We start from the raw sequence: 21,968 nt of genomic DNA on the forward strand, positions 1-21,968 counted from the left end.
TTTTATCATCTTATTTCTCAGTTGAAACACTTTCAACTGTACAGTTTGTGCTGAGGAAAAATAAATGACAGTAATATCAAGTACCACTCTAAGTGGTATTTAGCCCTAAGAAAAAATAAATGTTTGAATTGCTATATATTTCAGATCACAATAACATTAATAACATTCCTGCATTTGTATTGAGTGGTAACAACCATTGTTGCATATTTTCCAATCACTTGAGAACCTTCTGTGTTTGGTTGCTGGAATGTTACCATGGTCACATTCTGTTGGGCAGAGAGTAGTGAACTGTGGAACCAGTGGCAATCCAGGACGCGTAGGCCTGGCTTGGAACTAGGGTATCTGAGAATTGTGCAGTGTGTTGAAGCCACACTTGGCATGGACCAGAAGAATCTGAAGAAGCTGGTGGAATCCATCAGTACTACTGTCAAGAACTGTAAGTACTGACCAGACACCCAACACTCTCTGAACATCTTTATTCCATCAAATAGAAACATTGATCAACCTATTTGACATCAACAAGTTCTTTGTAACCTTCAAAATAGAGTTTCTCTAATTTCAATATTTTGGCCATTTAAAAAATAGATCATAAGTGAACTTACAAGATCCCTGCACTTAAACTGAAAATATTTAATATTTTAATCCTAAAATGTGTATGTGGAAAAGTTAATTTGAGACCTTAAATGACAGCGTACGTGTGAAAGGACTATCTGCCAACCATGTACTGATTCTGTTACAGTCTGAAATTTGATAAGAGATTTCAGACTAAAGGTTTACTCTGAAGGTTTTCCCTAAGTTTTCTGGCACAAAACCTGTAGAAGTATTGGATTGACAGAGCTACAGAAGATATTTTAGATGCTGAAGAAATATAGTACATGGCAAGTGTTATTAAAATTAATGTAACAGATTTGGGGGGATTCCTTGCCCTGATTGCCCTGACAGACCTTAGAAAGTAATCGTCTGTATTTTGTCTCTCGGGCATGACAACAAACTGTCCTGACTCAGAATTCTGAGAATGGCCTCAGTGGGACAGGCACCACCTTAAGATCTCCTTGTAGACTTAATTCAGTTTTCTCTTACGCCAGGTATGTTGTAAATGACTTGAGTTCCTCAGGCACTTCTAGGGCCTGTTTTTCCAATCCTGCTGTCAGACAGCCCTTGAAATCCATCTGGCAGATTAAACCAATGTTGAATATCATATCTTCTGTTTGCTGTTTTCTGAACAACCTGAGTTTCATAACATTCAAAAGGCGATTTTGCAGACTTTAAAAATCTAATCTCTCCCCACCCTAAAGAAACTATTTTCATTAATATCCGCTACTCAAATGTGTGTTCAATACCTAATTTTTTACTTGAAAGCAACTCTGAAAGTTGGTAGGTTATGAATATGTAATACTAGACCAGACCTATATTCCATATAGTCTCCTACAAAGAGGATACTTAACAGTTATGTGAAAAGAGGAAGGAGTGGCATTCCTTTCCAAAGTGTTGATGCTAAGTTATGATCAAAAGTCAAGCTGTAGGGGTGCCTGGGTGGCTCAGTGGGTTAAAGCCTCTGCCTTCGGCTCGGGTCATGATCCCAGGGTCCTGGGATCGAGCTCCGCATCCAGCTCTGTGCTCAGCAGGGAGCCTGCTTCCTCCTCTCTCTCTCTGCCTGCCTCTCTGCCTACTTGTGACCTCTGTCTGTCAAATAAATAAATAAAATCTTAAAAAAAAAAAAAAAAAGCTCGGGCTGTAGCTATTCAGCAGTGTAACCAGATTACTATTTCACACTCTGATTACTTAACTCATGTTTATTGAGCTCTTCATTGGGAAGATGCTGTGCTGAACGGTTTATGTTCATCTTCAATTCTCAAACCCAATGAGGTAGGTGACATTTTCCATGTTTTCAGATGAGGAATCCCAAGTCTTAGATTGTCTGAAATTAAAGTGGACTTTTCTAGTGGAGGCAAAAACAGAACTCAGGTAAGTCTGATGCCAGAACCTGCTCCCAATTTTTCTCAAATTAATGCTACTGATAAGCATTCTAGACTCCTATGGTCATTCTGTATAGTACTGTCCCATAGTAACTGCAGAATGAAAGTTGAATTTGGCTCACTTCTTGGGTCCTCTCAGGACTGGAATTTAGTTTTGTTGCAGTTGTCTTAAGGTTTTATTTTTAAGTAATCTCTACACCCAACATGGGGCTCCAGTTCACAACCCCAAGATCAAGAGTCGCCTGCTCTCCCAACTGAAAGCCAGGTGCCCCTGGAATGTAGTTCTTAATAGGTAGGTGTGGGGAGGGCTAATAACTAGTGCCATCTTGGCCTCCTTTCAAGAAAGGACTGTCTTGGAGCAACTGGCTGGAATAAAACATTCAAGAGCTACAGCTGCATTGTCCAGTACAGTAACCATTAGCTATGGGTGGCTATTATCTAAAAAAATATTTTAAGTAATCTCTACGCCCAAGATGCGACTTGAACTCACGATGCTGAGATGAAGTGTCGTTGCATGCTTTAGCAACCAAGCCAGCCAGGTGCCTCATTTTTTTTAAAGTATATGTGTGACTATTTAAATGTAAATTAAAATTAAGTAGGATTTTTTAAACCTTTAATCTAGTGGGGATGGCAGATCATTACCTCAGGACGTAATAAATGGCTTCATGGGTATGCAACCTGTGCATTGTCACAGGGCCCCATGCTTAGTTTAATGCTCTGCTAACACTGACTTAATGTTTTGAGTTTTGCCTTGGGCCCACAAATTCTGTAGTTTATCTTGTCTAGGTACCTCTTCCTCATAGTATGGTAGGAGTATCTCCACCATCAGAATTACCTAAAGATTCATATGGAAAATGCAGATTCCTGGATACCACCCTAGGTACATTTAAAAATCTGTAAGTGGGGGCCAAGCATCCAGATCATTCACTCCGTGTATTAGACACACGTAAGCTTAAGAATTCATGATCAAAATTATCTTTTCCAAGTGAAACTTCAGTTCCTTTTTTTTATTTATGAGGTCAGTTTTTTATTTTTTTAATTCTAAATTTACACATTAAGTTGCATATTCACACATCCTTGGCAATCTGGCTTTGTGTGTGTGCATGTATGTGTGTGTATGTGTATTAAATCTTTTTTTGGTCTCTGTGGAATTTGAAACCTAGCTGATTTATTGTCTTCTTATTATTTCTCACATTGACGATTAATTTTTTCCCCTAAGCCTTCAAAGCTGTCATTTAGAAACAACTAATGCAGGGGTTTCCACTACCTACTGCCTTATTTTGTGCTTTAAACCCAGAAAATTGTACTTTTTTCTTCCTTCTTTAGAATCGTAAATAATATTGCTAACTACATGGTGGCTGTCTTCCCTTAGAATATTTTTTTTTAATTTAAAATTCAATTAGCCAACATATATCTTAAGTTTCATGAAACTTCAGTTCTATCACCCTAATAACAATCTCAATTTGACTGATAGTTAGGAGTTGACCCAGTCTTTTTCACAGTGTTGTTTAGCCACAATTTTCACACTTACATAGATTTAAAAATTTTTTTAAAGGTAACTGAAGAATTTTAAAACTTTCCAATAATTTCATGTCATTTGATTCAAGTGATTATCTTGCCATCAAGAAGCTACTTTGGATCCTGACTCATCCAGTATATTCCTTTACCTCTCCTGTTTATAAGGGGTTATCATTTATTTTAGCAAACATTTGAGAACCTACTATGGTGCTTGGCACTACTGGATACTGAGTAGATAATTAATTCAAGAGTAAGAGGTTTTTCTCAAATGCCTTGCTAAAATCCAAATACTTCATGACTGCATTTCTCTGATCCACTCCTACCAAGAGGAGGAAATAGGTTAAATCTAGTATGATAAACTCTTGTGAATTCAAGAGCCCCTGAGTGTTCATGAATCTTTTAATTCAATTGATCATCTCTTCTGGACTTAGCCCAGGACCACCTAGATACCCAGTAGCCCAATATTTACCTTTCACTTTGTGAGACATAACATGGGCCAATATGTATGCATATATAGGTTAGTATGCATACGTATTTTCCAGCTATGTCTGCTGAGAGGGCTTAGAAATATTCTGCCTTCCCCCCATTATTTTTTAAGAATGTAACCTAATAGGGGCGCCTGGGTGGCTCAGTGGGTTAAGCCGCTGCCTTCGGCTCAGGTCATGATCTCAAGGTCCTGGGATCGAGCCCCGCATCGGGCTCTCTGCTCAGCAGGGAGCCTGCTTCCTCCTCTCTCTCTGCCTGCCTCTCTGCCTGCTTGTGATCTCTGTCTGTCAAATAAATAAAATAAAATCTTTAAAAAAAAAAAAAAAAAAAGAATGTAACCTAATATTTATTAATATATCGACATTACATTTTTTCATGGACAATGGTGATTTTTAAGGGAAGGGATATCAAGATACATAAGTCTTAGATAATACATTATTTGATCATGTTGATAACAGTTTCTTTGAGAACGCATCACTTTGTGAATATTCCTAAGTTTTTGTTTTTGTTTTTTTAGGTAGAGAATATCAATAAAGTCTTAAAAGGAGGCAAACATTCAGCCTCCCCATTTTTCAATTTGTCACATTCCGTTTAGGCCATATTATGTATTGGGCTTAGAAATATTAATACCCCAATAATAACCAGCACACCCAGTGCCTAGGCCTTGGTGTCTAAATGCCAGTCTCCAATAAAAAGAACCAGGATTCCTTGAAGAAGTAGCTGCACAGAGTGTAGAAGGAAACCCTACACTGCGCCTGTATGTTTCTCTTTTACTCTGACATTACTACCAAATACCACGTTTACACTTCTGACATTTCTGGTCTCCAACAACTGTGTGGTTTTTTCCCAGCAAGGAATTTTCTGGGACATCCCAGTGATTTCTTAATCCTGACACTAACTGTGAGATGGCATCAGATCCCATAAGTTGAGTTCAGTTCCACAAGACTGTCTCCCACTTCAGATGACCATCACATGTCCAGGTTGTTTTATCTTCATTTCTGACTGACTGGCTATAAATTGGAGGTCCAATTAATTTGCTAGAACAGCTCACAGAACTGAGAAAAATAGTTTAATAAATTACTGATTTATTATAAAGGGATATAATCGGGAAGAGCCAGATGGAAGAGATGCATAGGGCAAGGTATGTGGGAAAGGGCATGGTGCTTCCATTCTCTCTGCCAGGACATTCATATGTTCACCAACCTAGAAGCTCCCTGAACACTACTTTGGGGGTCTTCATGAAGGTTTCATCACATAGGCTTCGTAGATAATTAACTCAAGAGCCAACACTTCTGAGAACGGGATGGGGCTGAAAGTTCCAAGCTTTCAATCAACACTTTGGTCCATCTGGTGACCGGCTCCCATCCAGAAGTCACTAGCTGTCACCTCATTAGAACAAAAGATTCCTATTACCCCTTCACCCCAATGTTCTAAGAGATTTAGGAGCTTTGTGTTGAGAACCAGGGTCAATGACTAAATTTAACAAAAGATACTACTGTTCACATCATTTAGGAAATCCCAAGAATTTGGGGAGCTATGTGTCAGGAACCAGGGGCAGGGACCAATATATATATTCCCTGTTATCTCACACAGAGGTAATAAGAGATTGGCCGGACAAGTAGTACCAGGAAGCAAAGAGGTGAAAAAGCCAGTGGGTTGTGCTATGTGAAACATACAAGAGCCAACTCAAACTCCTAATGGCCAAAACTGTAGAACAATTTGAGTAAGAAGATTAACAATTATTACAAATAAGTATTATTTGACTCTCTGCCTCCCCCACCCCATAGTGACATAAATGAGTAAATAAATGGGGAAAAGATATCTTTCTTTCAGGAGAACTCCAAATAATAGTATAAATGCTCCTTCCCAAGTAGTGGGATTCCATTTTACTTGAATAGTTGGCTTCTAAAGAATAGATTGTGGAAAGGGAAAACAATAACTAGAGTGGAGAATCCTGTAGACTAGCTTAACCAAGTGATCAAAGTTATCAGCTGTTAACCTTAATATGTATCACCCTGACATGTGAGAAGAACAGCAATTTATCTCTGGGAGTCTTCACCAAAACACCTAACCATGGTCTAATTGTGAGAAAAACATTAGGCATACACAAACTGAGGAACACTGTGCAAAATAAAATACCAAGGTTACGAAAGACTGAAAACTAACAGATTTGAAGAGACATGACTACCAAGTATATCCTGGCTTGGATTCTGGAACCCCCAAAAAAAGGCTTAAGTAGGAAAAGTGGTAAAATCTTTAGTTAATAATAATGTGCCAATGTTAGCATATTTGTTTTGACAACTGTATCCTGGTTTTGTAAGGTGTTAACAGGGAGAGAGTAAAGATTTTATGCAAACTTTATCATCATTGCTTCTCTTACGTGAATCTAAAGTTATTCCAAAATAAATAACATGGGCCAATCTCTAGGACCTCACCATCCTCATTCACATGTGATCTTTCACATATAATTTACCATGGTTCCTTGACCTCATGAGTAAGGTTTTAAGATGTAATGGAATGTGAGCTTACGTGGATAAAACCCAGAGAAAGTTATTACCTGCTAAAGACTGGGCCTAAAATCCTTGATAGCTGTGTTGAATGACTTGTTAGTATTTGACTCAGAGCAGCTCCTGCCTCAAAACCTCCCTTACCTCAGGGATCCATTTTCACATTGTTGGTGCTAACATTTCCACTCGTTGATAATTCTCTCCCTCAGAACCGAGCAGGACTATCAGGCAATCGTTAACATACTCTGGACTCCATACAGTGCATCCACACCTGAGCTTCTTTTTACTTCATATTCAAGAAGGAAGAGGAGGAGGCAGCAGTTTTCAAGTTTTCATCCTCAGAGCAGCTGCATCTCCTTCTGTGACCTAGCCTTGCAGAGTCACGTTGCCTTATTTCCACCGAGCTCTACTGGTTGAAACAGTCACACACACACACACCCCCTGCTCCCTCCTAGTTTCAAGTAAAGGAGAGACTCCCATCTCTCAGAGGAATATCAAAATCATTGTACGAAGAGCATATGGCATGGGAAGGACTGTTAAAATTCTTTAGGAAGTGTCTTGTCATATCTCAACTCCCCATTCATCAGGTAGTTTCAAGAATCTACTGCCAAGGGGCGCCTGGGTGGCTCAGTGGGTTAAGCCGCTGCCTTCGGCTCAGGTCATGATCTCAGGGTGCTGGGATCGAGTCCCGCATCGGGCTCTCTGCCAGCGGGGAGCCTGCTTCCCTCCCTCTCTCTGCCTGCCTCTCGGTCTACTTGCGATCTCTCTCTGTCAAATAAATAAATAAAAATCTTTAAAAAAAAAAAAGAATCTACTGCCAAAATGTTCTCCCTTAAAGATTTTTATTTATTAGAGAGCAAGAGAGCTTAAGCAGGCGGAGTGGCAGGCAGAGCAGGTAGAGGGAGAAGCAAACTCCCTGATGAGCAAGGAGCCGAATGCAGGATTCAATCCCAGGACCCTGGGGTCATGACCTGAGCTGAAGGCAGACGCCTAATTGACTGAGCCACCCAGGCGTCCCACGTGTTCTCCCTGAAGTGCAAATATGTTCCTGTTAGCTTGCCAGCGAAAATTTTCCAGAAACTCCTCATTGTCTGTAAAGTGAAGTCTGCCATCTAGCTACACCACACCGTTTGCAGCTAGTTCTCAGACCATACCTCCAAGCTGCCTCCTCTGACCAATGCTTACTTTGGCAGACCTTAGCTCAAATGACACCTTCTTGGGACTTTTAATTTCCTACTGACGACTCCAATTGATTATTCCTTCCTTTGGGTCACTACCAAACACCATCAATCATAGTGCTTGTCATGCAGCACTTTTTTTTTTTTTTTTAATCTAAGCCAAAGTGTAACAACTTGGTGAGCAGCAAGCATGGTGTATGCATTGCCTGGTTCACAAGAGGTTCTTAATAAATGGTTATCGGGTGGAGAAAAATGACCTGTATGTCATGTTTCAGTTACACTGTGGAATTTGAGAATCTAACTCAGTTCATAAAACAGTATTAGTAGGTACCTTTGTAATTCCTTATTCTCCAGATTTGTCAACCAATTCCCCTAAGAACCAAATCGCTCTGACCATCATAGAAACTCTAATGTTATAAACTGTGTATGTGCTGTGTGTTGTCATTGATTTCAGTTAGGGGACATGAAATCATCTCAGACAGCATCTAAAATTTCTCCCCACCTTCTCTATAAAAAGAAAGCAGGAGGCAGGGGTTGGAGAAGAGAAAAGAAATAATAACCAGCTTTCCTTCCTAGCTTTTCTGGTTCTTTCAAATAATCTTTGATTCATAGAATTGGGTTTTCAGGAACTAAAAGAATCTCAAAGATCATCTAGAACAATACCCAGTTTTATAGGTGAGGACTCTGACCATAAAGAAGCTATATGACTTGTCTAAGTCCCCTGTTTAGGTAAGAAATGAAGGGAAATCTAGACACTTTTGTACCCCCAACCCACTAAGTCTAATTCCTTAATTCTAAGTCCTGACAATGCATTAGAATACCCACGCACTTCTTTAAAAAATACCCTTTTCCTAAGTCTAGACTGAAATCTAGGCATATGAATATTGGAAATTTCTATTTGAAAACTAGTCACCAAGTCCTACTGATTTTCTCTAACTTCTCAGGCCCTTTCCCCGTCTCTGACCTTATTTCCACTTCCCTAACCAAAGCCCTATCACTCCAAGCCTGGCTTCTATGCTTCCAGTTTTCCCCTTAAATATAATTTTGCTACATGAATTTTCCTAAACCACTTCTCAACCCTTAGGTCCTAGAAGAATCAACCCAGCTCTTCTTTAAAAGCTAATTCCAGGAAGCGTGGGTGGCTCAGTGGGTGAAGCATCTGCCTTTGGCTCAAGTCATGATCCTGGGGTCCTGGGTTGGAGCCCTGTGTTGGGCCCCCTGCTCAGTGGGAAGTCTGCTCCTCCCACTCCCTTTGTTCCTCCTCCCTGCTCTCTCTCTCTCTCAAATAAACAAATAAAACTTTTTTTTTTTAAAAAGAGTTTATTTATTTGACAGAGAGCACAAGCAGTGAGAGTGGCAGGGGGAGAGGGAGAAGCAGACTCCCACTGAGCGGGGAGCCTGATGTGGGGCTCAATCCCAGGACCCCCTGAGCTGTAGGCAGACACATAAACAACTGAGCCACCCAGAAGCCCTAATAAATAAAACTCTTAAAGTAAATAAAAAATAAAAGCTGATTTGTGGGCCTGATGTTAGCGATCCTGACTTGGTAGTTCTGGGGCAAGACATGGGACTCTGGATTAAACAAACAGTGGAGAGGGGGTTGATTCTCTCTTATAGATGGTCCAAAGATGGTCCATGAGAAAAATCATTGCTCCAGTAAAATGCAGCTGATGGTTGAACAACCTGGAGGATAAAAGCACTAATACCCATACAGTTGAAAATCCATGTTTGACTCCCCAAAACCTTAACTACCAATAGCCTATTTCTGACCTTGCTTATAAAGTCAATTAACATATTTCATATATTTTATGTATTATATACTACATGCATAAAGTAAGTAAAATGTTATTAAGAAAGTCATAAGAGAATGGGGCACCTTGGTGGCTCAGTTGGTTGAGCCTTCAACTCTTGATTTCACCTCAGGTCGTGATCACAGGGTCGTGAGATTGGGCTCTGGGCATGGAGACTTAAGATTCTTTCCCTCTCTCTCAACCCCTCCCCAATCTCTCTCTCTCAAAAAAAAAAAAAAAAAAAAGAAAGAAAGAAAGAAAGTCATAACAGAAAATACTTTTACAGTACCGTACTATGTTTATTTTTTTAAGTCACATTTAAGTGGACCCGCAGTTTGAACGTATGTGGTTCAAGTCAACTGTAAATGTTAATTTTCTGACTAGGCTTTCAAGGCTCTCTGCCATTAACCCATCCTCTTCAATCTTGTATTTTCACTTCTCAACTTGCTGTGCTCCCAGTAAAGCATGTTCAAACCTGACAGCAGTTCTACGACTTTCCTTTACCCATGTTTTCTCTCCCTGGAATTCTCTGTTGTATTTCCCTCAATACATTCCTTCCCGTATAAATACTATGCATATATATATAATGGTGAGTGTTAGTATTACATAATTTTTCATTTACACACTCTCTTATGAGACTTCTGGGTGACTCCCAGAAAGGTAAGCTCTCAAGTAACAAGTCATGTCATACTTTCTAATCGCTAGAGCATCTAGCAGCACGGGGACAAAAGAGCTGCTTAGTAAAATATTTTTTATTAGATTGGAGTACTCAAGGACTAAGTCTAAGCTGTATTTATTTGTATTTTTATTTTGCAGTCAAAAAAAGTGAAGTAGAGTGTCTCCTACGACTTTTTCACAGCTTGGTGGAAAGAGCTAATGTAAGACTTAATAACTTCGGACTAGACCGTAACGCGTTTCGAGTGATCCTACACAACATATTTGGAATGACTGATGATATGCTAATGAACAGGGGTAAGAGTCTTAAGAAACTGAAATGGGCCAAGCCGTGATGGCAATATATATGCTGTACATATTACTCTGTGGCAAATATATATTTGTAATGACGAATTTATAGATGCCAAATGTATTTTTATATACATATGTATTCTGTTGTCATCAAAGACTGAATTTTTTAAAAAAGATAGATTTATTTATTTATTTAGCAGGATCATGCATGTTGGGGGGAGGGGCAGAAGAAAAGGAAAGGGACAGGCAGATTCTACACTCAGCAGAAACCCATCACTGAGCACAAAGCCCCTCCAGGAGCTTGGGGGTTGATCCCACAATCCCCAGATCGTGACCTGAGCCAAAATCAAGAGTTGGGTGCTCAGCTGACTAAGCCACACAGGAGCCTCTTGAATTTTTCAATGCCAAACCAGAAAGACTTAATTGTGGTAAGACAAAACAAAGGTTGATTTGATTATACGATGTTTTTTTTTTTTAATAAAAACTCACTCAGAATTTCTTATCTTATAGCTGTACCACTTTGAGAAATAACCAGCAATGAACTAAATAAGCTGACAGGTATTTTTTATTTTAATTAAGCATATGGCTTTTTATTCATGATGTCTTTGGATTCATATGCTATAGACATGTAAACTATTAAATGACTTTTTTCTCTTCTTAAAAATACTGTATCAGGGGACGCTTGGGTGGCTCAGTCATTAAGCATCTGCCTTCAGCTCAGGTCATGACCCCAGGGACCTCGGATTAAGCCCTGCATAGGGCTCCCTGCTCGGCGGGAGGTCAGCTTCTAACTCTCCCACTCCCCCTGCCTGTGTTCCCTCTCTTGCTGTGTCTCTCTCTGTCAAATAAATAAATAAAATCTTTAAAATAAAAAAATACTGAATCAGTGGGGTGCCTGGGTGGTTCAATTGGTTAAGCAACTGCCTTTGGCTCAGGTCATGATCCTGGAGTCCTGGGATCGAGTCCCGCATTGGGCTCCATGCTCTACAGGAGGTCTGCTTCTCCCTCTGACCCTCTCCCCTCTCATGCTCTGTCTCACTTTCTCTCTCTCAAATAAATAAGTAAAATATTAAAAAAAAACTGTATCAGTACAAAAAATGATAATTACTCATTATACTGAAAAAAATAAAAGACAAGATCTTATATTTAAAATTGAAAAGTATTTAATGTGATCTAGTTTCACTAGCAAATTTTTCATATTCAATTTGGTAAGTTTGACCTAGGTATGTACCTTGAGACCATAATCATAATAAAAATAATTAGCATCACCCCTAAAAGAGTCAATAACACTTTACTTTCTATAGCATACTAAGATTTCTCTAGTAATTTTAAAAATAGTATGTTATTTTAGTAATTTATCTTTAGGTATTATATATTTAAATATAAATTCTGTTATATTTAGAACAGAATTTTGCCACTCTTTTTAAATGCATTTTTATTTATATTATTATTATTTTTTAAAGTAATCTCTAGGGGCACCTGGGTGGCTCAGTGGGTTAAGCCTCTGCCTTCAGCTCAGGTCATGATCCCAGAGTCTTGGGATCAAGCCCTGCATCAGGCTTTCTGCTCAGGCTTTCTGCTTTCTGCTTTCTGCCTCCTTCCTCCTCCCCCTCTGCCTCTCTGACTACTTGTGATCTCTTTCTCTCTCTGTCAAATAAATAAATAAAATGTTCTAAAAAAAAAAAAAGTAATCTCTACATTCAGTGTGGGTTTGAATTCATGACCCCAAGATCAAGAGTCACATGCTAGCCAACTCAGCTAGCCAGGTTTCCCCTTTGCTACTCTTTTTATTTATTAATTTTTTACAGATTTATTTATATATTTTAGAGAGAAACACACAGAGACAGAGCACGAGCTGGGAAAAGTACGGAGGGAGAGGAAAGAGAGAAACTCAAGCAGACTCCCCACTGAACACGAAGCTGATGTGGGGCTCGATCCCAGGACCCTGAAATCATGACCTCAGTCAAAATCAAGAGCCAGCTGCTCAACTGAGCCACCCAGGTGCCCCTGCCACTCTTTTTAGAATAAAAATTATCCTCATCTTGATTAGCTCCACTGTTGCTCTTCTTGGCTCATAGTAACTGTACAAAACATCACAAGTGAAGTTCATCATTGATCATGGAGGAGAATTAATTTTTTTCTTTCTATAAAAATCTGGAAGGAACATATTTCCAATAATTTTGATTCTTTTAAGAAAGACTGTGCCAAAACCTTTTTTTCCCCTCAATTTGGGAGAAAAGTTTCTCAGTGTGTTTTTTTGTTTTTATTTTGGAAGAAAGTTTTAAAAACCTTTCCATATATACATACTTATGAATTATAAAATAGCTATAAATTACAATATGCTTCTACGGTGTTTTTCTTTCAGTATTTTTTGCATTTGACAAAGACAATGATAACTGCATAAATGCGAAAGAGTGGGTTAAAGGATTATCAGTGTTTCTTCGAGGGACTTTTGAAGAAAAGCTTAAGTGTAAGATTTCTATATGTGATTACTGACTTAGTAATAATATACATTGTCAATTTTGTATTTAATGAATGCTTAAACGTTTTTTTAAAATATGAAATCCATGTTCTCTGTAGCAATCTTTCAAAAATAGCTCATGGCAGTTTAAAAAAAAAAATCAAAGTATGAAATGGGTAGCCTATTTCATGGGAGAGTCTCTAGTCCCAGGAACCCCAAACATTTCCTTCACTGGCTCTATAATGCCTAAATGTGAGCACGACCACTCTTTGGCTTAAGGCCCAGGCCAAGACCAGCAAGTCAACTTGTTTTTCTTTTTTTTTTTTTTTTAAGATTTTATTTTTTTATTTATTTGACAGAGAGAGGGAGATCACAAGTAGGCAGAGAGGCAGGCAGAGAGAGAAGGGGAAGCAGGCTCCCCGCGGAGCAGAGAGCCTGACGTGGGACTCGATCCCAGGACCCTGAGATCACGACCCAAGCTGAAGGCAGAGGCCCAACCCACTGAGTCACCCAGGCACCCCAGTCAACTTGTTTTTCAACTAGAGTGTGCCAACTCTAATCAGCCAGCAAGGTTAGTCAATGTTTTTGTGGCTGCCTGTGGGCTCAGCAGGAAATGGGTCTTGATATAAGGCAGTGCATAAGTGACAGTGAGGCCGTTCCTTGTCTCTTGATCGAAGAAAATAAATGGGAGGGATTGACACACAACAAGATAAAATGCACATTAACCATCAGACATCAATACTCTAGTGTTAGAATTTGTGTGGATGAGTGAAGAGAGGGAAGAAGGTTGAGGACAAAGAACGCCCACAGGGAGAAGGATTACAGGAGTTTCCTATAGGACCGGAATGTTAGGAATTCCAAAGACAAAAATTTCCCCATTCACAGTGTTGCCTAAAAATAACTAGCTCTGACCTCACTTCACGTGTACCAATGGTGTGTGTATATTTTCTATGTTTTATACCTCTGGGGCCAGGTTTTGGGGGAGGATCCCAGGAAAGAAAATAGGAACAATTTTAAATGGCACTCTTCAAGGGAACAATTGCTTGAAGTGTCAAATTGCTTAAGAAAAGGCTGTGGAGTTCTGAATCAGTAAGCAAATCTTTGTCCCTTGTTCTTCCACTTGAATTTGGATTTGGGATGTGGAAAAGAAGATCCCTAATTAAATACACATTTTTTAAACCACAGCAACATTTTTAAAAACCACCAACTTTCTCTGACATTTATGATTTTTTGTTTCTTTGTTTTGTGGGGGTCTTTTCTTAATTATTTTTGTTAAGGTGAAGTTGACATACAACATTCTGTGGGGTTTCTTTCTGAAAACGTTATTTTAAGTAATCTCTACACCCAGCATGGAGCTTGAACCCACAACCCTGAGACCAAGAGTCACATGCCCCACTGAGTCAGCCAGGTGACCCTGTGGGGCTTTATTCCCCCTTTTCTCCAGCCTAATTTTTCATGGGGATAAATTTAAAGATAGTTGCCACTTAGGTTTTTTGCAGTTTTCTTATACAAAACTCTCACTGAGAAATGAAAAGCTAAGTTGTCATTCATGGATGTAGATTCTTGTGGTGATACATAGGGAAAATGGCGGTGACACTGAAAGCAATTATACATGAGTGAATAGTATCACACTGTCAAAGAATTTTCCTCCTCTAATCCCTTTTCCTAAAAATGTTTCACTTACATTTCAGGATATGTTAACTTGGTTGAAAATACTACTTCTTACAGGGTTGTCCTGCATGTATGCTAGGGATTGAAGAAATTCAACAGAAAGACACAGCTAATCTGATACTCCGGAATTTTATACCCGGTTCTATTGTTCTTGCTGAAACATTTAACTAGATTACAAAAGCTCCTTCTCTACTGTATATTTAGCACCTGAGGAAGGTCCTCTGTGGCATGAGTGAATGGAGGAGTCATGGAAGTCACTCTCCAAGGAAAGAGTGATCCTTTTGGAGAGCGGAGATGGCAGGCTCCAAGGGGATGACAGACTCACTACCCAAATATATTGAAAAAAATGTTCTGTCAGTGATATGATGAAGTTTGTACTTAGTTTTTATACTCCATGTAAGAAAATCACAATATGGAGATACACACACATACATGTATGTGTACACATGTATCTATGTATTCAATGACCATAGGTTTAAATATTTATCTCCAGGGGCACCTGGCTGGCTCAGTCAGTAGAGCATACAACTCTTGATTTCTGGGTTGAGTTTGAGCCCCATGTTGAGTGTTGAGTTTACTTAGAAAACATTTATACGTATCTCTTTTATTGCAGTTGCAATCACATTTTTTTGAAGTCTATGAAATTCTTCGTTTACTCATGTTTTACCTAAGACCCATGAACTCATTCTACTACCGGAGATGCTCAGTTCTGGGTCATATAATACAAATATAAACTAATAACCACAATATAATGTGATTACTTAGAAATCTATGTATTTCCAACATACTATATGGGAGTGATGAGAAAGTTCCTTTCTAATGGATTTGGTGGAACAGAAGACACTGTCACAGAGTAAATATCCTTTCAGTTGGTTCTTGTAAACCTTGAGCAGAAAGAAACTAGAAAGAAGACCACGCCAGACAGTAGGAACAGTATGAATAAAAGCATGGGTGTCTAACTGAGCTAGTTCAGGTGGTAAAATTGATGTTGAGATGTGGGGCTAATAAGGTAAGTTGAATATATATCATTAAGGTCGAATCTTAGCAAAAAGGATCGGTTTCCTCTCCCCAACACTCCCTAAGAGGACAATTGTGAATCAACTATAATAAATAATGAAATATTGGATGGAGGCAGGGGAGTCTTTTAGGAGATTGTTGAAGTTATCTAGAAATAACAGTGGGGACAGAGAAGAGGAAAAGGACTATTAATATTTACAAGTTGGAATTGACTGTATCTCTTGGAATATAGAAGGTATTATTTGTTTTTAAATAGTTTTTTTTGTTTGCTTGTTTTTTGTTTTTAAATAGTTTTAAGCACCTAAATTAAGCTCGATTTCAAAGTATTCCAGAAACAAGAAGTTACCAATTAAGGTAATGTATTTAAATATACTTCATAAATGCCAAGACAGATGGCAAAATCTTAGGTATGTAAATTTTCAGTGAGCTGCGTTTTAAAATAGTTAGTTGTAAAGTACCTATAGTACTGATTCTCCAGCATGGACTGAGGAATGGTTTCAACTGGCTACATCAGTTTCACCTAGGGAACATTTTATAATACAGTTTTACCTGTGAAACATTTTAAAATACAATTTTATTTATTTATTTCACAGACAGACAGAGATCACAAATAAGCAGAGAGGCAGGTAGAGGGCAAGGGAAGCAGGCTCCCTGCTGAGCAGAGAGCCCGATGCAGCTCAATCCTAGGACCCTGAGATCATGACCTGAGCTGAAGGCAGAGGCTTTAACCCCGCTGAGCCACCCAGGCGCCCCCCTGTGCAACATTTTAAAATAGCATTTCCTGAGCTGCTACGACCAAGGAATCTGGACTCTTTGTGCTTTATCAGTTGGAGATCTGTTTTTTAATTATGAAGACTTAATATCAAATGTTCCTTACAAAGTTCATTCTGATATCCTATCTGCAAACTGTTTCCTCTCCAATCTAGGTACACATGAAAGGAAGCTGCATCTTTGTCAATCACTTCCCCCCCGCCCCAGATTCTTTTATTTCTCTGCTTTTATTGAGAAATAATTGATATACATCCCTGTATAAATTCAAGGCAATACAGATTGGTTTGATTTACATATATTGTTAATGATTACCACAATGGGTTCAGCTAACATGTTTTCTCATATAGACATAATAAGAAGACAAGAATAAAGGGAAAAAATTCTTATGATGAGAAGTCTAAGGATTTACTCTTTTAACAACTTTTCTCTATATCATACATCAGTGTTAGCTCTAGTCATCATGTACACTATTTCCCTAGTACTTATTTAACTTATGCTGGAAGTTTGTACCATCTTCCTCTAATTCCCTCTCCCTCAACCCTCTCACCTCTGATCACCACAAGGCTGATCTCCTTTTCTGAGCTTGTTGTCAGATTTTTTGTTTCTTTGTTTTGATTTTTTGGATTCCACATATAAGGAAGATCGTAGAGTATTGTCTTTCCCTGTCTTAATTATTTTACTTAGCATACTACCTTCAAGGTCCATTCTGTGTTGTTGAAAATTACAGGATTCCCTCATCGATCTTACAAACTTAGATTGTTTCCAAATCTTGGCTATTGTACATAATGCTGCTATGAACATTGGGGTGCCGGTATCTTTTTGAGTGAGTGTTTTCATTACCTTTGGATATATTCCCAGAACTAGAATTGCTGGAGAATACAATAGTTCTATTTTCAATTTTTTGAGGATCCTCCATATGATGTTCCAGAGTGGCTGCACCAGTTTATAATCCCACTAACAGTAAACTGGGATTCCCTTTTCTCCACATCCCCACAGGAGTTGTTATCGCTCTCTCCCCCACCCTTTTTTTTTTATGATGGCTGTTCTCACAGGCATGAGGTGATATCTCATTGTGGTTTTAATTGGGATTTCCCTAATGACTAGTGATATTGAGCATCTCTTCTTGTACCTGTTAGCGTTTCATTGATCTTCTTTGGAAGACTGTCTATTGAAGTCCTTTACCCACTTTTTAATCAGGTTGGCTTTGGGGTTGTTGTTGGTTTTTTTTTGTTTTGTTTTGTTTTTTGGTTATTGAATTGTAGGAATTCTTTATATATTTGTGATATTAACACCTTATCTGATACAGTTTTGCAAGTATTTTTTCCCCATTCCACAGATTGTCTTTTCATTTCTTGATGCTTTGTTTTACTGTGCAGAAGCTTTCTAGTTTGATGTAGTCCCCTTTGTTTGTTTTTTATTTTATTGTTTGTGCTTTTGGTGTCATAGTCATGAAATCATTACCAAGACTCATGTCAAGGAGCTTTGTTCCTATGTTCTCTTTTAGGAATTTCATGGTTTCAGGTTTCATAACATTTTTAAACTCTCAATTTCAAAATCCACATCCCAAGAGGGATTTAATAACATGGAAAGAAGTATAATAAAGGGTGCTTTATTTATTTATTTATTTAAAGATTTTATTTATTTATTTGACAGAAAGAGATCACAAGTAGGCAGAAAGGCAGGCAGAGAGAGAGGGAGGGAAAGCAGGCTCCCCGCTGAGCAGAGAGCCCAATGTGGGACTCGATCCCAGGACCCCGAGATCATGACCCGAGCCGAAGGCAGCGGCTTAACCCACTGAGCCACCCAGGCGCCCAAGGGTGCTTTATTTTAAAATCTCTATCATATGGACCAATAATTGTAGACTGCATAAATTGTATAATATATATTTTAAAAACTATATATTGAAATAACTGAAGAGAAGACTAGTGATATTTAACTGTTCTTTTCCAAATCTTTAAACTACTTGTGCTTTGGACAGTCTGTTTTGAAGTTTACTATTTGAATGGTGATGGTTACATTTCTCGAGAAGAGATATTTGACATGTTGAAGAACAGTCTACACCAACAGTCATCTGAAGAAGAGACTGATGAGGGAATAAAAGAGTTGGTAGATATAACACTGAAGAAAATGGTAAGAATAAAAACCTGTAACTTATTATATCCAATCAAGCAGATGTTGGAGAAAGCTAAAGACAAAGAAAGGATTTATTTTCCTTCATAGTGATAGTAACCTTTGTGAGGGCAGGAGATTTTTGTTTCTTTTCTGCTCTATCCATTGCTTAGAACAGTGCCTGGCTGATAGTGGGTGCTCAGTAAATACTTAGGGAATGGCTGGGTGATTAAATGAATCACTGCACAGCATGAATGTTAGTTTAAAATATTTTACTATCTGTGAAACTTCATTAATGTGTCGGTGGTAGTGCGCAGATTCGATTTGTGTAAAATAGATGCTACTCTCATCGGTCTTCACAGCCCTCACCCTCCAATCCATCAAAACACTCTATATATAACACTATATATAACAAGATAACATAATAGTTAAAATAGTTGTCCCTAGTGGTGTATACTGACCATATGCCAGATCTCTCACATAACTTTAGTATATGAACTCACTTTAACCTCAAAACAACCCTATGCAGTAGAAATTACGATCTCTATTTTACAGATGAGAAAACTGAAGTACAATTGGGTTTACCCAAGGTCACATTAGAAAATGGGGCGCAGAATTCTCTCAATGAAACAAATAGTACCACTTTATTACGGACATAGTAATTTCTCTCCTTTCTTACTATGTGACCATATCCTGGATACCGGTGAAAATGTGTGACTCTAAGGCACCCTGGATCCAGCTCACATCCATTATTCTTCTGATCAGGAAGGAAAGAGATGATGGGGGTGGCTGAGTCTCACATTCAACTAACGCAGGCTCCACATTATCTTCTTCCATTAGAAATACTCTCACGAGCTGCTGCTAAGGCTGAGGGCAGACTTCTTGAGAGATAGTGTGTTGCCAGTACTAAATGCACTCCCTTCTTTTTTGAAAGGAAATATCATGGATTGAGATTTTTTCCTTTCTTTTTTTTACTATGTTCCGTTAGCCAACATATAGTTCATCATTTGTTTTTGATACAGTAGTCAATGATTCCTTAGTTGTGTATAACACCCAGTGCTCATTACAACATGTGCCCTCCTTAATACCCATAGCCAGGCGGAGGGTATTATGGAGTGAGTTTTTTCTGATAATTATTCAAATGTCTCTCTAAGTTAGACTCTCAGCAACCCTGAATCAGCCATGCCCAGAAGTGAAAAAAAACGAGAGTTCATAAAATCAAACCCAAATTCAATTAAATGGTTAAAGGCATTTATAATATACCTACATGGTCTCCCCATGTTTAGTCTACCATAGTCCCTGTCAATAATGCTCCAGACAGGTCTGTCTTCCTGATGTACACTCCTTCATATTGTAAGGGTTCAGGGTGAGCCATTCTTCTGCATTTCCTCCCTACACCTCTCCAGCTACCTAAAGGCCATCTCAACCATCTTGAAAGACCTCCCAGTGGTCTGCAAGCATCTTCTCATGATTCTAGTCCATCCTGAACTGTTAATGCTCTCAGTGTCTTGCTCCTTACCTGAGCAAGTTCACTTTTATCCTAAACACAATGGGCTCCCAAGTCAGAGGTCCTTTGAAGAACAAGCTCTACTTAAATTACTATAAATTAAACTTGAAAATCTTTGCCCTATGGCACTGTTTTTATCACAAAAGTAGCAATATGATAACATGTCCTCTAATTTTTTTGTCTTATTCCACTGATTAGAGTATAAGTCTTTAGGGACAGGGCTATATTTTATACATCTAAGGTAACTCAGGTGTCTTAGTCCACTTGGACTGCTATAACAGAATACCAAACTGGGTGACTTTAACAGGAACTTATTTCCTAAAATCCTGAGACTGGGGGGCATCTGGCTGGCTCAGTTGGTAGAGTGTGTAACTCTTGATCTCACGGTTGTAAGTTCGAGCATTGTGTTGGGTGTAGAGATTACTTAAAAATAAAATTGTTTAAAAAGTCATGAGACTAGGAAATCCAAGCTAAGGTGCACCTCATTCACTTCCATGGTGAGGGCTCTCTTCCCAGCTTATAGACAGCTACCACTTCAGTGTGTCCTCACATGGCAGAAAGAGGGAACTCTGGTCTCTCTCCACTTAAAGGGACACTAATTTTATCTTGGGGGCTCCACCTTCAAGACATCCAAACCTAATTACCTCCCAAAGAGCCCACCTCCAAAACCATCACACTGTGGGCCTTAACATGTGAATTTGGAGGCAGGAGGGACACAAACATTCAGCCAGGTATTAATACCTGTAATACCAGGTATTACAAACAGATTTACAGGAATAAAGTAAGTAGCCTTGATAAATAAGTAGTGCCCACAGAATTGCAAACTAATAGTTTTACTTGGCAACGTGTTATTTTCTATGCAAAATTAAAAACCATCATTTATCGAGAATTCACCTTCCTCTCTAGGATTATGACAACGATGGCAAGATATCTTTTGCAGACTTTGAAAAAGCAGTAAAAGAAGAGAGACTTTTGTTGGAGGTGTTTGGACCATGTTTACCAGAAGCAAAGGTACAGTGTCAACAGCTCAAAATTAAGAGAAAATTCTAAGGGATCAGAACATAATACTTTCTAGACAACTCACCTCTGTAGGGGCTTTGGCCCACTACTGAAATTCAGGCAACCATGAGGGTCTCGGCTTCATCCTCATGTTTTGGGGCCCAACCATGGTGGCTATTTATTATATTCAACAGACTTTTTGAGCTTGTAACTTCTTTAGCTATACACAATTCCTGGTTTCTTGTATGTTGTTATTTTCTCAAAGAAAACTAGGGCATATTGGCTTAAGGGATAGAACACTGAATAGTGTATTCAGTAACTGATAGGACAAAACTTGGTCTATTTCAACCCAAATGTTGTCAAACAATAATTATGTTTTTAAAATCTTGGACATATTTAAAGTACTTTACAGAATTTGTGCTCATGAAGGTTTTTCATGTATAAATTTGACAAAAAATTTTCTTGAGCCAGAAAAGCCAGCCTAATAATTTATTTGACACATTAATATTTCCTTTAATTCTTCCTCTGATCAACTTTGCAAACCTGTAGAAATATTTTTTTGGTAGTAATTTGGATGGCAATTTTGAGGATGAACTTGCATAATGTTAAGCTCTCCTGAGCTATCTCAGCATATTTCTCTAACTTGTCCCATTTATGCCCACATTTTAACTCTGCCTGGAAATATGTAGTAAAATGCAATGTGTGAAAGGCAGACTTCTCATTTTGGGACTGATGGGACAAACAGTTTAGAGTGGACTGGAATGGAGTGGCTACTTAGGTCAGATGGAACACCAACAGTTCTTCAGTTGCTCCCAGAATTCAGCAGCCCAGTTATCAAGAGCCTTGCTTCTCAGTGTAATCTGTGCATGAGCAACAATGGTGTCATCTACTAACTTGTGAGAAATCTAGAATCTCAGGCCACACCCCACACCAAATTCCTCAGAATCTTGTCTTTCTTTTCTTCCTTCCCCTCTCCTTTTCCGTTTCCTTCCCTCTTTTTCCCTTTCCCTTT

General features: G+C 38.7%; 1 protein-coding gene across 3 annotated transcripts in view; it reads left to right on the top strand.

Moving 5' to 3' along the window:
* The window catches only part of LOC116878065 (EF-hand calcium-binding domain-containing protein 1-like), a 26,498-nt gene continuing 4,530 nt past the window's right edge, over window positions 1-21,968 (top strand). Inside the window, exons 1-5 of one of the 3 annotated variants that reach the window (XM_032875249.1) lie at window positions 1-436; window positions 10,272-10,427; window positions 12,787-12,891; window positions 18,320-18,471; window positions 20,864-20,968. In XM_032875249.1, the coding sequence (XP_032731140.1) occupies window positions 256-436; window positions 10,272-10,427; window positions 12,787-12,891; window positions 18,320-18,471; window positions 20,864-20,968 (699 nt within the window). In that variant the 5' untranslated portion in view covers window positions 1-255. The remainder of the gene's footprint in view (window positions 437-10,271; window positions 10,428-12,786; window positions 12,892-18,319; window positions 18,472-20,863; window positions 20,969-21,968) is intronic. The other 2 variants (XM_032875257.1, XM_032875263.1) reach the window with 2 other exon arrangements.

The sequence above is a fragment of the Lontra canadensis genome, unplaced genomic scaffold (genome assembly GCF_010015895.1).
Source record: "Lontra canadensis isolate GAN:19392208 unplaced genomic scaffold, GSC_riverotter_1.0 scaffold2, whole genome shotgun sequence".
NCBI lineage: Eukaryota > Metazoa > Chordata > Mammalia > Carnivora > Mustelidae > Lontra > Lontra canadensis.